Source organism: Globicephala melas, chromosome 7 (genome assembly GCF_963455315.2).
Source record: "Globicephala melas chromosome 7, mGloMel1.2, whole genome shotgun sequence".
NCBI lineage: Eukaryota > Metazoa > Chordata > Mammalia > Artiodactyla > Delphinidae > Globicephala > Globicephala melas.
This window is the reverse complement of record NC_083320.1, coordinates 23127244-23145541: the sequence shown is the minus strand read 5'-3', so window position 1 is coordinate 23145541 and position 18298 is coordinate 23127244. Positions and strand designations below refer to the sequence as shown.

General features: G+C 35.1%; 1 protein-coding gene across 2 annotated transcripts in view; it reads left to right on the top strand.

Moving 5' to 3' along the window:
• SPAG16 (sperm associated antigen 16) overlaps positions 1 to 18298 on the top strand; it is an 885872-nt gene that overhangs the window by 453963 nt on the left and 413611 nt on the right. For both annotated transcript variants that reach the window (XM_060301456.2, XM_060301455.2), the window contains one exon: positions 3630 to 3815. In XM_060301456.2, the coding sequence (XP_060157439.1) occupies positions 3630 to 3815 (186 nt within the window). The remainder of the gene's footprint in view (positions 1 to 3629; positions 3816 to 18298) is intronic.

The following is an 18298-nucleotide window of genomic DNA, read 5'->3' as shown; positions in this document are numbered from 1 at the left end:
CCCAACCAAATTTGATATGATTTATTTGTAGGCTGTTCATAAGCTGCAGAAAACTCATGCCTTATATAACATTTTTTATGAAAAATAATTTTCAAGAAAAATGAAAAGGATGACACTACTTTATACCTTTTTAAAATCTCTTTAGTGTATGGCTTAATAGATTGTCATATTGAGGGATGTTTTTCTTTTCTTTTTTTTCAGCCTTAGCAGGGATATACTTATTTTAGTTTTTTTAAAGAACCACTTTGGTCTTTATTGATCTTCCATTTTCATAGTTGATAGCATATTTTTTCTAAACTTAAAGTCTCCTGTTTAGCAGAACAATTTTGAGGCTGTATTATTTTCATTATTAGGAGGTCAAGAAATTAAGTTGCCTTTAAAATTCTATTTTGATTTCACCTTCATAGTTTTAATATGTTGTGTTTTCATTTAGTTCTAATTATTTTTAAATATCTACTGTTATTTCTTCTTTGATATGTAAGTTATTTAAAACTGTTTTAAAAATATATGATTTTGTTATTCATTTATAACAATTGAATTGTGATGAGAAAAATATAACCTCTATGATAACAAATATGTTCAATTTGTTAAGACTTGCTTTATGGGTTTCTATATTGTCTGTTTTTATAAATGTTCCATATATACTTGAGAAGAACGTATAGTCACTAGTTATTTGGCAAAGGCTTTTATATACAGCCATTAAGGCTGTAATTTTTATTCCTTAAAGATTCCATATCTTTTTGAATTTTGAATTAGAAAATAAATTGAGAGAGGTGCATAAATCTTTCACTTTGACAGTAGATTGGTCATTTTTGTTTCTATGGTGCTAACATTGTCACTTTTATCAGTTAAGATGCATTTAGTATTTTTATATAATTTAGTTTAAAAATCTTCCTAGGAGTGAAACATTTTATCATTTTATTTATTTACATAGGGACTATTTTTATCCCTAATAACACATTTTTGCCCTAAGGTCTTTTTTGTCTGATATTAATAGAGCTACTTCATCTTTTTTTTCCATTCCTTTTAGGCTAGGTATCTTTTTTTTTTTTAACTTTTGACCTTTTTATGTCCTAAGGAGTTTAGTGTGCCTCATGTAAACATCATGTAGCTGAACCTGTTCATTTTTAGCCAAACTGAAAAATCTTTGTCTTTTAACTTCCTGTTTAGGTTGTTTGTATTTACTGGTATTATTATGTTTCACTTTTTTTCTACTGTCTTTTCTTGTTTGTCTTCTATTCCTACCACTTATTCTAGTGCTGTATTTCTCCTTTCTTGCTTTATTTTGGATATTAAAACAAAAACCTATTTCTCGTTTTTTGTACTGGTCTAGAAGTTATGTACTCTATTCCTGTTCTTTTAGTGGTTAACCTTAACGTTTTACCATGCAGACTTGACTTCATAAAGTTTAAAATTAATCAATGTAGTGTCTTCCACAGGAATGTTATTGTCAATATTACTGTTGTTTTCTTGTTTAAATTTCTTCAAGCACTATTGATGTTATATAAGTGTTTGGATATACTGACATGTTTACCAGATTCTTTGCTCACCCTTCCTTCATTTCAGATCTTCCTTCTAGGATCTGTTTTTCTCCCCCCCCCTTGAAATACATTCTTAGTAGTTCCCATAGGGGAGAACTGCTTTGTTTAGCTGAGGATATTTTTATTTGCCTGTCTTGAGAGGAACTTTTGATAATTCTAAAGTAACCTGATTTTCTCTTGGCTCTTTGAAGAAATTCCAGATTTGCCACTTACTAGCTCTGTGATACTGTTCAAGTGTTTTGGAGATAATAAAGCTGCCCAAACTATTCGATGCTTGTGAGGATCAAATGTATATAATGTGCTTAGTAGAGTTTCTAGCATGTGTTAAGCACTATGTAAATAAATAACGTTTCCTTCTCTTTTTTTCTCTTCTTATTTTTCTAATTATTTATATTGTTGCCTATGGTGCTCTGCAGTTGACTAAAATTTATCTAAGTGAAGATTTCTTTTTGTTTACACTGTTTATTCCACTTGGTATACATTTTTCTTCCAGAATCTGTGGTTCTACATCTTAAATTTTCAGTTTCTGTAAATTGTCAACTTGTAATTCTTTGAGTGTTGCCTGTATCCCATTTTATATCATTCTCCTCTGAGATTTTGACCAGGAAAATGTATTCTTTTTTTCTACCATCCCTATTTTTAACTTATATACTGTCATGGACTGAATGTCTGTGTCCCCCCAGGCCTCTACCCAGATTCATATTTTGAAGCTATAACCCTCAATGTGATGTTATAATGCAGTATCTTTAGACAAATGTATTGTTCAGTTTTAATATTAAAAAGTAAAAATTTTAATGGCAAACGTACAGATAAACAACAGTTGCAAAGCAAAGGACAGTTTTTAATATCTACCTATTAGTAAAGGGCTACCCTTATATAGTACTTTTTTTTAGTAATTTTTAAAATCTGCTAATTTGAAGAAGAAATAAATATCCTTTTATCACTTTAATTCAAATGTCTTCACTCTATAATCTGCTTTTCTGGCAGAATCTTTGAGCCTTCCTCTCCAGTGGTTGCTGCTCATAAAAGTTTAATTCTCTCAGCATAAAAGTAAGCAAGTAAAAGCAAGCAAGCAAAATGCTTGTCTTGATGCAAGTGCCATTACGGTCTTAGAAATTTTGGGCAACTTTTCTTCTTCATTTATAGCATCACTTCATTCATTCATTCATATATTTATTCATTCTGAAAGCATTTAATGAGCACTTCAGTTGGTTAATCATAATGCTTGATGCTGTAGAAACAGAGAGAGGAAACAGTTCCCCATCAAAAACACAAGGAAGGAGGCAGATAAGCAGTTCATTATATTCAGTGAGAGAAAAGTTACTAAGAGAACACATAGAAGGAGCAAACAATGCTGAAGGATGTGGAGAAGACGAAGGCATTGAAATTTTCTTGCAATTGATATTTTACAAAAAAAAACCTAGATGTTTCTTTTCATGTCATGGACACCCACTCATTTCTTAAACTTGTTTTTGGGTCCACCACTTGAAAGCCAGTGCTTTTTTAACATCTACTAATGACTCAAATGGAAAATCCAATGACTCATTCTTAACCACCCAGCTCTTCAAAATCTTTCATCTCTCAAGATGTAGCTCCAAAGCCCTCTCATTTCTGATTCACATATTTCTTCAAAATGCAAGCTGCACTCCTGCAGCATTTAATTAATACAAACATAAACAATGCTGGCCTACTGTTTTATGTTGTATTACGTGTTTGAAATTGTCTTAGCCCACGTCTAAATTTTCCTCATTCTGAGGTTATATCATCCACAGAGCCTAACATAGCCCTGAAACTAATGTATGTGTTAAAAAAGTGCTGTTTAGTGGATTAATCTGGAAGACTATAGAATTAATACAGAAACTGTGCAACAGCAGTTCTCTAATCAATTTGAATTACTAAACAATATAAGGAAGTATCAAATTGTGCAGACTCAAATAAGATAATAAGATTCAGGCATAAAGATATGTCCTTAAAAGTAAAAATAACTCAGACACACACACAAGTTATTCACAGAATACAACCATTCATAATAAATTAACTGCAAGTTGATTTTTTTAACAGATTACTTTTTTATGTTCTTGCAAATAGTGGCAACAAGTTGGCTACTTCAAGTGGTGACACTACAGTTAAATTATGGGACCTGTCTAAAGGCAATTGCATTTTGACCTTCGAAGGACACACCCATGCAGTATGGTCCTGCACGTGGCACTCCTGTGGTGATTTTGTGGCTTCCTCCTCATTGGATACAACTAGCAAAATCTGGGATGTTAATAGGTAAGAAGTACTTTGAACAATATTAGCACCCTATGTTGATAAATATACATGGATAAATTATCCCTCAGTGGGAAATTAAAAGAAAAACCCTGTTAATTATAAAACTATAGAGTTACTTAAATAATCTCTGTAAAATCCATTTCTAATTCCATTAATCTCTGTTGATGTAATGAGTTCTTTCTAAATGTAGGTTCAAGATCAAGCCTATGTAATCAGATTAGAATTGCTTCATTGGGAAGCTGTTTTAAGCAAGATAGAGACAAAGACTTATTTTAAAGAGTTAGATTTTTCGTTCTCCCCTCCATAGGTCTGCTGTCTCTCTGGATTGTCAAACCAACAATTCAGTAGGCATGAAGATGACAGAAATAATTGTTTGCTTTTCACTAAATTTTGATATATTATAACATTTCTCAAATTAAATGCTTCTTGGCAATTCACAAATTGTAAGAATTAATCCAATTTATGGTAAGCAAAGTCCTATACAATACCATATGCTTTGATCTTAATTCCAGAGAGACAAATTTATTATATTTTTGCTATCAAAATACCTGTATTTTATATTTTTGGATGATTATTCCATCCTGTTAGGTATACAAATAAGATAAAAAGAGCTGGTATCCAATACCCTGATTGCTTCAGCTAACTGAGGGATTGAAGATCATCAGTCAGATTTCTGATCACTTTAATATTTTAATCCATGCCCAGATTCCAAATATAAGTGATAGTGACTCCTCAAATTTATGTGAACAATTATCACTGAGCCATTGTAATTTATTTTGTAAGAGAAAGATGAACTTGCATTAAAGGTGGACACTATTGTTTTGGGGGTCATGGGTAAAACAGGTACCTTTAACAAACTTTCCCCACTCTTCCTTGAATCATGGATAACATATTTAGAAGAGAGAGCATGTAAGGTGCTTACAGAAAAGTCAACAGGTTTCCTGGGAGGGTTCTTTGAAAGGGTGTGCTCTGTTCTATCTGTAGTTTATCTCTTAAGGCCATGTGCCAGTCATTATGCTATTTTCTCTCAGTACCAAACTCGCCCTTCTGTATCTTTTTTGAGATGCTGGAGCTGGAACTTTACAAACCACATTTTTGCTTTGCCAGCTGACTCTCTATTAGGCTTTGGTAATAGTGGGCACCTGCAGGAGACCACAAGGCTAGGGGAGGTAGAGGGGCCTGCTTCTTCCTGTTCCCTTCCTGTGGGCTGCTTCTGGACTTGCGGTTCCAGTGGATATCCCCTAGCAGCACTTCACCTCAGCAGCATCAGTTTATTCTCATCACAGCAGCTGAATCCAGTTGACAGTTTTTCCAGTGCTGGCAGAAACAGCTGCATCATGCCGTCCATCATCAAAGACATTAGTTCCAGCAAACAGGTGCCCCCTTCTCAGAGCTCTGTGTTCCCAACTCTGCATGGCCTCTTTTCCAAGATGAGGAACATCAGTACTAGCAATCACATGCCCCCTCCTCAGAGGCTGAGTTTCAGCTCTGTAGTGCCCCCACCAAGGTTTTACGTTTCAATAATGCCACTGCAGTCCCTTTGTTCACTCAGTCCTATGGGTGGTAGCTCTTTCCTGCGGCGGCTTTCTCCATGATACCTTAATGTTCTTGCTTTCTCTTTATAGTCATCTAGCTAACAACTTTATGCATAGTTAACAATCCCATATATTAAATTCTTGCTGTTAAAATGTTAAGTGCAAGTTCTGTCTCCTGTCTAGACCTTGACAATTACAGAGCATTAATGGATAAATAGCATAATCCACTTGAGTTACAAAGATACAGATCACTAATGTTTGTCATATTCTGAATGAGAAAACATGGCTCTAAATAATACATTTTAAACCTATTTCTGTCTAAAATAGTGACAATCTAAGATATGTTTTAATACTCATGTGCGTACCATTTGGTTATCTGGAATAATCAATCATGTAATTCTTAATTTTATTATGTTTCTATATTATGCAACCATATTTCATAAATATTTATTATAATAGATTACTGGAATTTTTTAAAACTACTTTATTTTGGAGTATGATTGACATACAGAAAGCTGTGCATATTTAGTGTAAACAACTTGATGAGTTTGAAGATAAATATATACCCATGAAACCATTACAATCAATGCATAAACGTATCTATTGCCTCTAAAAGTTTCCTCCTGCCCTCTTTATTATTGTTATTTTTATAAGAACACTTAATATAAGATCTAGCCTATTAGAAAAATTTTAAGTATGCTAACAGTTCTGTTATCTATAGGTACTGTTTTGTACAGTAGATCTCTAGGACTTATATAAGTGAACTTTTAACATTTATCTAATTTTAATTTTTTATCACTTTTGGCTTAGATGAGGATTTTAATAGAAGACTGTGGTCCATTCTAAAATATATCTTCAAATGTCTTAATCACTCAGAGTGTTTAAATCAAACTGTGTTAAAAAAAAAAAAAAAAAAGGATTCCCAGTAGACTCAGCCCTACTTAGAATAATTTCAAACACTTTGACTTGAAAGCTTTTCTCCATAACCCTGATATCCAAATACTGTCTTCCAATTGAGACCCAGTAGATATTGATATAACAGATCAAAATTGCTTCTGATTGATGCCAAAAATCCTTTACATTTCAAATTTCCCATCAGTGTCAAGAGCTCACCGTCATCATCAAAGACAAAGAAATTATACCAGTTTTAAAGCTGAGGTAGTGGATAAATATTGACAAATAGGGAGAGATTGATTGTTTCTTTGGTGGCTATTGATAGACCTTTCAAAGTTATAATCAAAGCACGGAGCTGTAATTTATGATTGCTCATGGATCCATACTGTGTAGATATGTCTAAAACTAGTGTCTTGCTTAAAATTTTGTAGGTCATTGGAACTGGCTTAGTGACTTAAGGGGAGAGGTTATTTGCCTTGGTAAGATGATGGTGGTAGAAACTGTGCTATGCTGGGTCATACACTTATATTGGAGCCACATAGTTTTGTTTTTTAATTTATTTATTTTTTATTATTTTTTAATTTTTTATTTATTTTGTTTATTTTTGGCTGTGTTGGGTCTTCGTTGCTGCGTGCAGGTTTTCTGTAGTTGTGGCGAGCGGAGGCTACTCTTCGTTGCAATGCGCAGGCTTCTCATTGCGGTGGCTTCTCTTGTTGCAGAGCACGGGCTCTAGGCGCACGGGCTTCAGTAGCTGTGGTACGCGGGCTCACTAGTTGTGGCTCGTGGGCTCTAGAGCACAGGCTCAGTAGTTGTGGCACACAGGCTCAGTGGCTCCGCGGCATGTGGGATCTTCCCAGACCAGGGATCGAACCGCTGTCTCCTGCATTGGCAGGCAGACTCTTAACCACTGCGCCACCAGGGGAGCCCAATGCCACATAGTTTTTAATTAAAAAAATATTGATAGACTCTGCTGTTCACCAGAGAAGGAAGAATTTAGAATATATTCTTTTTGTATTTACAGTCTGCCCTTCCCTTCGAACCCCTGGCTCAGCCTTGAATATCCTTTGGTTGGTGTCATATCCCTAGCCCTATAACTCTTCCTGAATTGGATATTACCTGCTAAGACCATCTAATTAGCTCCTCACCAGAAAATTGTATACCTGGAAATCATAATTAATGTAAAATATGCAGATCAAGACCCACATTTACTAAATGCTAATAAGAATCTCTGGACAATATCTGGGGCATTCTTAGTCTGGATGCACTGACACTCTACGAGGTTTCTATGAATAATTAAAAGTAGTACTTCAATGGTCTTTTGAATAATCATTTATAAAATAGTGGAAACTTACATGTGTTTTAATTTGTAATCATTGATTGCTACCTTAATTTTCAAATACATGCTTTAAAATCAGTCTTTTTTTAACATCTTTATTGGAGTATAATTGCTTTACAATGCTGTGTTAGTTTCTGCTTTATAACAAAGTGAATCAGCTATACATATACATATATCCCCATATCTCCTCCCTCTTGCATCTCCCTCCCACCCTCCCTATCCCACTCCTCTAGGTAGTCACATAGCACTGTGCTGATCTCCCTGTGCTATGTGGCTGCTTCCCACTACCTATCTATTTTACATTTGGTAGTGTATGTATGTCCATGCCACTCTCTCACTTCGTCCCAGCTTACCCTTTCCCCTCCCTGTGTCCTCAAGTCCATTCTCTACCTCTGCGTCTTTATGCCTGTCCTGCCCCTAGTTTCTTCAGAACCATTTAAAAATCAGTCTTAAAGCACACACACACACATGCACACACACACCATTGTATCCTAAGTAGAGAATTCTTGATGCATGGCAATTTGGTTGCATAAATAATAGAGAAAATCAACACATACACATGAAGAAAGTGCTGTCCCTGTTCCCATCCACATTTAAATTATAATTTAATTGTCTTATTCTACATAAATCTATAAAGTGATGAAAATTAGATAGGAAAATCAGTAAATGTCTCAGTTGACTATAAAAATTGTGTTTCTTTAAAGCATAAGATCATCAATAAATATTCATGTAATGAATTACCAGTGTTGGGCTGTGTTATAGACATTAGAAAATTCTAAGACTCCATTACTGCCCTGAGTGAGATTACAAGTAATTTAAAAATGCAGCAATTTTGAAACAGAATGTGCAATGCATCTGCAGTTTATAATATTAGATAAGATATTCTGGTTGACCCATGGATGCTTTTCTCCCCAAGGTAGTTGGGTATTTGTATGAGTGCCTATACCACACTGTATCTCTGAGGTTTGGAACACAGACTGTGTGCCTGTACTTAGCTTGTAGTTTGAGGGGAAAGGATTTGAAACAAGCAAAATGTTACCAAGTGTAGCTGCCCCCACTGATTTTAACACAATATTACAAAGGCAAGAATTGAGTGGTTTGTAACAAGGGTGGAAGGAAACAGAGTGCTTTGTATAATTCAGCTTCTGGACGCTAAACAATGGGAAGTAAATCTACTGCCCTTATATCCAGGTGTATTGTTTCAGATGACTTGAAAATTATGTTTGAGAGAAAAATAAAAGTTTAAGAACTATGTTTAGAAAAGTAATTTGTGGTTACCACTGCATTCCATTCACTGGAAGCGAATATATCAGAAAACCTACCTCGTTTTTGAGAGAACTGTATTGGCAAGGAAACCATGAGCCTATCCTTAATAATCTCCTGACTCTTCTAACTGTAGAACAGTCCTCAGGACCCTGAACTTACATTCAAAGGAAGTGGACTGCTAGTGTTATATAGTTTGGAAGGTAGTCACAGACAACAGCTCCCACTTCAGATGTGGTCATAGAGGAAAATGGACAAGGAAAAACCTTGGCCATGGAACAAAGCCAGAGACCACAAAGAATAATAAGCAAAGGAGCTCCTCTTAGTGAGAGAGGCATGATTCAATCAAAAAACTTCAGTACAATGACAAAGTTTCTCACGATACCTGCCCAGGATTCTGTCACTCTTTGGGCTGGTGACTCTTGTGTATTTCCCATTTTTTCCTACTTTCTGTACTGGAGTTTGTATTGCAGTATTGTGCCCTGCTTCATCGTTGTACATTTTATCTGTGATAGTAGAGAAGGCAGAAAGCTTGTCTTTTATTTGGTTGGTCACTAGAACACAAGAGACACCTTTCAACCCAGTGGAGCAGATTGTGCATCATGCAGAGATCATGGACTGCGAGATACAAGCAGTAAATGAGTGAGAATTTGTGTTGTCTCCTTTTTGCGGGGGTGGGGGGTGGGGGATATAACTGAATACTGTATATGTGAAAAGAAGGACGGCACAGATATTTGGTGCGCAAAAGGCCAAACTGTGGCAGAGACTGCTAGCTGTTCACCGGAACTCGCTTTCTCCTTCTTCCATGTGAATTGGACACCTGGCTTTCTATCTAAGTGGTGTTTCTCAGCCTTGCTTTAAGTTAAGTGTGGTTACGTCACTAAGTTCTCTGCAATAGAATATAAGTTGAAATGATATGCACATTTCTATATTCTTTCTCCCATGTGGTGGGATGGGATATTAATGACCATAGCCAGAGTAACCTTAGAAACCAATCGTTGAAAATGACAGTGTGATCGTCAGCCTGCTTGATGTAAAGCCACCCCCAATCCCTACCTCCAGTTCACCTGCAGCGTTCTCTGGACTAGTCAGAAATAAGAAAATAAATTTCTATTTTATTTGAAAAATTATATTCCCACTCTGTTTGTTGTAGTACTTTGATCTGCCCAGTCCAGTATAGGCACCTTGTAAATATTTTTCAGGTAATGTTTTTTTTTTCCTCACGACATATTAATAAGGCAACTACTACAAGCCCTGTAATGCTATCAAAATTATTTGGATGGCATAATACTAGAAACTCTGTGCTGATATTAGATGGCCATTCAACTGCTTTTTTTTTTCCCTTGCCCCTTCTCACTTCTCATCCTTGACATCTGTTGCAATACTTTTGGAGCCTATTAAGTCCTATTTGCCGTTAGCAATATCTGTAAGTCAAATAACTGATTTGCATGGAAGTTAATGCCTATAAAGGTAGCTGTTAAAATGCAAGTACATTAAATTAGTGCCTCCATTAGTGGAAAGCTGATTCAATAATAATGATTTCATTTAAACAATAGAAAAAACACTAAGGACTTCAATTTCATAGTAGCATTGACTATACTTACTGATGAAAATCAGTTTTGCTGATTGCAGTCAGGCTGATAGGATACAAAATAGTACCTGCTTTGTGGTTAACCTTATACGTTTGTTTTTTTCAAAAATTATTTGTAGACCCAACAAATATGTATTGGACACTTTGTTATGTGCATTGCCCTAGTCACTAAGCTCTATCAGTGAACAAAATAGACAAAAACTCCTGTACTCATGTAGATGACATTCTATTGTGAGGCAGAAAATAAGGCAAATTAAAAATAATAATAATAAACTATTATATATAGTATTTGGGGGTGTTAAGTTTGGTAAAGAAAAAATAAAATATGAAAAGTGGAAAGGAGTGGTGGGCATAGGAAGGAATTGCAATTTTAAACAGGATGGTCAGGGAAATTCTCACTGTGAAGTTGATATTTGGGTAATCTGAAGTAGGTGAGGCAGTAAGCCAAGACAATATCTAGGAGAAGAACATTCCAAGCTTTTCTGAGCAGTGAGCTCCCCTATGGTGGTAGCAGGACTTATATGACTAAGGAACAACAAGAAGGCCAGTGTGACTGGAGTAGACAAGTGAATAGTAGAGATAAGGCAGTTAAACATGTATGCGGCACACAACACACAGCCTTGTAGCCCATTTGAATGTCTTTTACCTTTATTCTCAATGAGATGGGAAAACACTGGAGAGTTTTGAGCAGAAGAGTCACATAATCTGTTTTATACTCTAACAAAATGACTCTGGTTACTGTTTTTAGATTAAACTGTGACAGAGGAGGGCTGGGGAGACAAGGGTAAAAGCAGGAAGAGCAGTTGGGAGGCTATTGCAACCATCCAGGCAAAAGACAGTGAAGGTTTGAGCCACAATGGGAACAGTGACGGTAATGAGAATTGCTTATATTTTGGATAGATTTGGAAGATGAAGACACTAGGAATTGCTGAGGCGTTATGAGTTATGAGAGAAGGGGAAAGCAAATCACCTGTTATATTTTGAGACACCTGGAAGGCATAAAGCTCATTCTCTTTATACTGGAACACCAGTGTGAACTTTATAAAAAAGCTTTTCCAACCAGATTCATCAACTGGCATTCCAGGAAATGCTGTAGAGTGAGGGATGCCTTCTCATTGTTCATCTAACAGGTGATGTCCATTGAAGAGAACTGAGTGTTCCTTCCTGCCCACCAACATTGCTTCCTTCTTAATTTAATAATTCATTGGGCAATATAACCCCCAGCCTGGATGAGGTGAGAGAAACAGAATGCTATAAATAAAGGGAACAGTTAAAATTAAGAAAAAGGAAATGTAAAATATTAAGATTCTCTTAATGGTGAGTTATCCTCTTTTAATGGTAGGTACTATTAATTTCTTTGGTCAGATAGTGCACCAACGTGAACTCCAAATTGTGAGAAATTTATTTCTTTACTATAAAATTAGTAATGATGAGATAGTACCAGATAAGTTACAAAAAGGGAGGTTAGTATTTATAATATATTTTGTTAATAATATATGTCATGTCCTTTATGATACATATGCAAAATTGGATATATTAGAGATGAAGGACATATTGTACAATATTAATGGTTTTAAAGCATAGCAACGTAGGAAGTATTAAGACTCAAGGGCGTGGATTATTGGTACATTAATACCTGTCTTGTATTGTAAAACCCCCCAGCTTGCCTTCTTATACTTGAAAAGGCACCCAAGGTATATATTAATAGACTGCTAGAGCAATGCTTGAAACATAATTATGTTATATTAAAAGACATAGTAGCATTCTAAAATTGACCTGTTGTGATCAATTTATCCTGTTCCATGGATAATATATCAATTGTTACATCTTCTTTGATTTCCATTTATATTCACATATACTTGTATATTTAAGGTTTGATCATATGTATAGTATGCTTACACGTGTTTGTGTGTGTATATCCAAATGTTGATGTATATACATATATTAGTATTAAAGCAGTGCATAAATGTTTGACTATCTCAAATATTTTAAATATCATCTAATCTAAATTGCATTTATTTACTTACTTATGCTTTCTATATGACTCCAAAACCCAATTTGTTTCAAAACCATTTATTGGAGACAGAAAATACTAAATATTACCATGTCCCTGAAACATTGTTTTGGAATTACTGAAATGGTTTTCCTTTAAAGAAATCTCTGTTTTGATTCAGTTGTTATCAAAATGAATTGGATGTCCAAGTGCATCATATCAAAAGATGTAAACTGATATAAAAATAGCAAGCAATAAAAATTTAGGTAGAATTAAACTGCTTTCTTATATAAAACTATGTTGTGAGATGGGAAATACTTCCTATTTAGGTAATAAAATTGAATTTGTTCTCTTAAAACACTAGGGACATGTTTTCATAGAAATTTTAAATACTGTTTCTTCACAGTATCTGGCATGAGTTTGTACAAAATATTAACGTGTATCGATAAGAGCAGAACTTGTTAACGTGTGTCCTGGGTAGGAAATGAACCAGACCTTCTTCAGTCAAGGAACATGAAATGATTATTCCCTGGTCTGGCCTTCGGTTACCTCTTAACCTAGAATGGATCCTGCAGGAAGCATTGCCTCTAGCAGGATTTCACCTTCTAGAAAAGTCATCTCTTCTGATTTGGCCCATAATTTCTTGAATCATTTAGTAGATTTGCCCGTGGAATTATTACAAATTGCTTTCTATCTTTAAAATTGATTATTCATTTATTCAATTTTTACCAGTCACTCAGCAACTCTTATCCCTGGAGTTGAGGATACAGCACTGAATTGGACAAACAAAGCCTAGCCCTAGTGGAGCTTACAGTATAGAAGAAGGTGTTGCTGGTTTTCTACAATTTATAAATTATTAGACAAGTTCTCTAACCTGGCCATTGATCGCAATATTAATTCCTTATCTCTAGAGGTGCAAAGCAACTATCACTGAGGGTGACTGACTTTCTGAGATGCTGTGAGTGCGTACTAGTTCTCCATTCTTGGAAATAAGTAGAACCATCGGGGTAATGAGCCACCAACGACGTGGATATTAAAAATGGTGCTGAGTCTGTCATCTTTCCAAAGATAATTTTTTCATTGGTATTTGAGTATTATCAGTAGCCTGTAGGTATCCATCACACATAAACCATCCAATTAGGATAGTTTAGAGCAGTTTTCACATGAAGAATGAACTTTCCTGTGATGGTTCCGTTTCAGTTTGGTTTGGAGTTATGGTGTCAGTTTGTTTTTTGCCTTGCATAAGGAAGAATATGATGGATTTTAGGATAATACGCATTAGCAAGGAACAGTCTAAAATGCTATTCAGTAATAACAAATAGAAATAATTATACTAAGATGTGTCTGTTATATCCTACCCTGCTTATGTTTAATTTTTTTACTTCTGGTTAGAAAGAAGCATACCTATATTATGTGATTTCCTAAGTATACAGACAGATACAAAGAGATCCAAAACTTGTTTTTTCTTATGCTAAGTAATTCAGGACATTTAAAAACTAAAGATGTCAAATGAGTTAATTATAGTAATTTTATGTGTTATTGTCTGAATACACGTCCAAGTAAAACTTTCTTACCCATAAATTTAAGACTTAAAGTTACTGTTGGAAATTCATGGTGATTATCTAAATATGTATTCTAAAAGGTGCAGTGTTTTAGCCTAGAAACACAAAAGATATCTTTATGTGAAGCCATGGCTGCTATAAAAGAAAGTGGACATTTGACATTTTTTTCTTGATTATCTTTGATCCAATGTCTGACAAGTTTATAAAAGCATCTAATGCTTCCAGTTTTAGAGGTGTTATATAATTCATTTCATTGTCTATTTCTATAGTTATCATGTGACAAATTCAATGCACTTTTTAGAGAATATTAATGTCAGTATCGCCAGAGTAAATTTAACTTTACTTTGAACTTTGCTCCACTATTACACAAATACATATTAATATATCATAGGTATATGCAAACTTGTAACAATAAATTATATATCTACACCTCAAAGGTACTGCCTACATACTTAATATTCATCATGGATTGTAAATCTCTTACACAAATAACATTAACTAGCAATAGTGATAATTATTATGTAGCCACCTCTATTCCTTGCTCTCATTTCCTCTTAATCATATCTAAGCAGACTATGATGTCTTAGACTTGAAGCTTTCAGTGATAGCTCCCAACAATAAATTAGTTCTTCATTATCTGAATTATCATGGCTCTTACTACCTATGTTCATATTCCTATCACTAAACTCTATCTAAGAACCCAGTCCCCAAGCTGGAATTGATTATCTTCCCTTAAGAGGCTATTGGGATTAATCCCATATGACTGAGAGCCTTGTTTATTTGGATCACCTCAATAAAAACAGCCTTTATACTCTACTTATTGTCCATATATCCACCAATCAGTCTTGATTTCTCACTCACCTCTGATCTCCCTTCCACTGTATGCTTTGGAATCCACTGCCTGTCGTTAGCAAAATATTTTATATCCTCCATCTCTTCATTGTACTCTTTATCTTTTTACTTAAACTGATCTCCCTTGAGAAGATGGAGTTCCTTTTCTAATGGATCTTGTAACTACCTCCCCTTAATTCTTTCCAAAAGATTTACAACTCATAATAAATAGTGATCACTAGACCCTGTCTTTGAGGTACATACATAAAATGTGTTTGAGTTTTATACACATTTATCATATATATATATATATACATATATATATATGCAAAAGTTAAATTTTTCTGGAATACTGACACAAATTTTCCCACCACTGGACCTGGAAGGTTGTTCACTGATCTGTTCCCAGTACTCAAACGGACTGGAAAAGTAATAAACATTTTAAAAATTAATGTATAAATTAATGGTTTACATCCCCTCCATGGTCTTCACTGTCACTTCTAGATCACTTTCTTTCCTCCCGCCTCCTCACAAACCACAGAAGCACATGCTTTGAGACCGTACCATTAGCCACTCCTTCACTGTATGGTCATACCCATCACGTTTGAAATGATTTATCACATGGCTTACTGTGTTCATGGAGTGCAATATCGTTATCCAAGCAGAAAATTCATCTAACACCTTGGACTTCCAGTTTCTTCACCTCCTTACTTCCAACAACTTTCAGATCTCGATTTTAGGTTTTCTGCTCTGTGCGTACCATTCCCCATCCCACTTCCCTGGCTTGTATCCTCTAATACCACCTGCTCCAACAATTCTTTGATTCCAGAGGTGTTGATAACTTATCGTCTCCACTGTTTTTTCTCTTGCCCTGATAACAGCCTTCCTGTTTCTCCCTTCTTACCCAGAGTGACATCCAAGGTCCATCACAGTGGTCTGCCCTTCCCACACAGCTGCAAATCCCTTGGTCCTCTCTTCCTCCACATTTTTTGCCTGTCAACACCCCAACTCTATTTAAACCAGTTCTCTGCCTACTCTCTACCTACACCTGGTCAGCTGAGCATGGATAGGAGACACAAACACGCGTGCACATGCGTGTGCACGTGCACACACACACACCAGAATCATGATGACTGGTCTCACTTTATATTTATAACCTCAACTCACAAGTTGAATCCTACTGAATTTCCTCTGTCAATTAACTTTCTACCATGCAAAATGAATATTTCATTCCTTTCTCCTCTATCTTTAAATCCCTAACACCCTCCCTACTCCTTATTTCCCCTGTGTTCAAGCCTCTTTTTCAAGTTTCTGCTTGCAGCTGTCCCATTGACCAAAGCAAGTCACATGGCCAAGACCAGGATCAGTGTAAGAAGTGACTACACAGAAGTGTGCATTTAGGGAGAGGAATAATGGCAACCAGTTTTCAAACAATATATCCTCTTTCTAACCCCATATTTCTCTTATAATCATCTCCTTGCAAATGTGAATGTAGTATTAAAGTTGTATTTTAGCTCTATTTTATATTATAGAATTCATGCTTCTTCAGTTGACCTAGGTACTTAAATAGACTTTTATGATCATTCTTAGAAGAAAATGGAGTCTAACTTCTTGTCTCAATTCTTAAAAATAGATTGTTGGAGAAATTCTTATAAATAGATTATTGGAGTAATTTTAGAGTATCAATTGCTTCTCTGCTCAGTAAATTTTAGATGATCCCTATTACTCTTTTATACCTTTTTATTTTGAATTAGTTTAATTACCCAGAATAAATTGAATAATGAACAGCTTTCATGTACTCTTCACCCAGATTCCCCCAATGATAATATCGACTATTGTATATTATCAAAACTAGGAAACTGACATTGGTACAGTATTAGTAACACAAGCACAGACCTTAGTCAAATCTCACCAGTTTCTACTACATGCATTTTCATATGTGTGTGTGTGTAGTTCTATGAAAGTTTATCACACATGTAAATTAGAGTAACCAATGTAACTCTATACCTCTGTAATCAGGATACAGACAGTTCCATCACCATAAGGAAACTCCCTCAGGTTACCCCTTCATGATCACACTCTTCCCCCCAACTCTAACCCTTGGCAACCACTGTTCTGGTCTCCATTACTATAAATGTCAATTCAAAATTGTTATATAAATTGAACCATACAGTATGTGAACATCTGAGGTTGGCTCTTTTTCATTCAGTGAAATGCCCTTGAGATTCATTTAACTATTTTGTGTAGCAGGACTTAACCCTTTTTATTGCTAAATCATAGTAAATTGTATAGGTATACCAGTTTGCTTATAGATTCACTCCTTGAAGGATATTTTGTTTGTTTCCATTTTGGAGATAGTGCAAATAAAGCTGCAATGAACATTCATGTATAGGTTTTTGTGTGAGCATAAGTCTTCATTTCTCTAGAATAAATGCCCAAGAGTACAATTGCTGGGTTGTATGGTAAGTGTACATTTAACTTGATTACAAACTGCCAAACTGTTTTCCAGTGTAACTAAACTATTTTACATTACTGTCACAATGCGTGAGAAATGCGGTTTCTCCACATGCTCATCAGAATTCGGAACTGTTAGTATTTTTGTATTATCTTGGCCATTCTAATAGGTATATAGCAGTATCTCATCATGGTCTTAATTTGCATTTCTCTAATGGCTAATGATGTTGACCATCTTTTCATGTATAGTTGACCCTTGAACTATGTAGGGGTTGGGTCATGAACCCCTGCTCAGTCGAAAATCCATGTATAAGTTTAAAGTCGGCCCTCCAAATCCACAGAGTAAACCACCTGTGAATTTTGCAGTACCATAGTAGATATTTATTGAAAAAAATCCGTATATATGTAGACCTGCACAGTTCACACCCACGTTTTTAAAGGGTCAATTGTACTTATTTGCCATCTGTATATCTTCTTTGAAGTGTCTGTTCATGTTCTGGCCCAGTTTCTAATTGGATTGTTTTCTTACTGTTCATTTTCTATTGAAAGTTTTTTATTTATTTTGGCTTCACATCCTTTGTCAGAGAGTTTGCTGAGGTGTAGGATCACGGTTTGATGAATATTTACAAATAAAAACAAACAAAATACCTGATTTTTGAGAAAGGCACAAAAGCAATTCAATGGAGAAAAGTAAAAAATCAGTTGACTGTATTTATGTGGGTCTGTTTCTGGGTTCTCTATTCCATTCCACTGATCTGTACATTTATTATTTCATTAATACCACACAGTCTTGGTTACTGTAGTACGTAGTAAGTCTTAAAATCAGGTAGTGTGACTTCTTCAGTTTTTGCTTTCTTTTCTTCCAAATTTTTTTGGGCTAGTCTAGTTTCTGTCTTCCCAAACCTATTTTTCTCTCTATCTAATATCACTTCAGCCTGGCTTTCCTGACCAGTAAATTTCATATTCTTTTTCTAGTTAATATCTTTCTTTTTTTCTTAGAGACCCTCACTCGTGTCTTATTTAT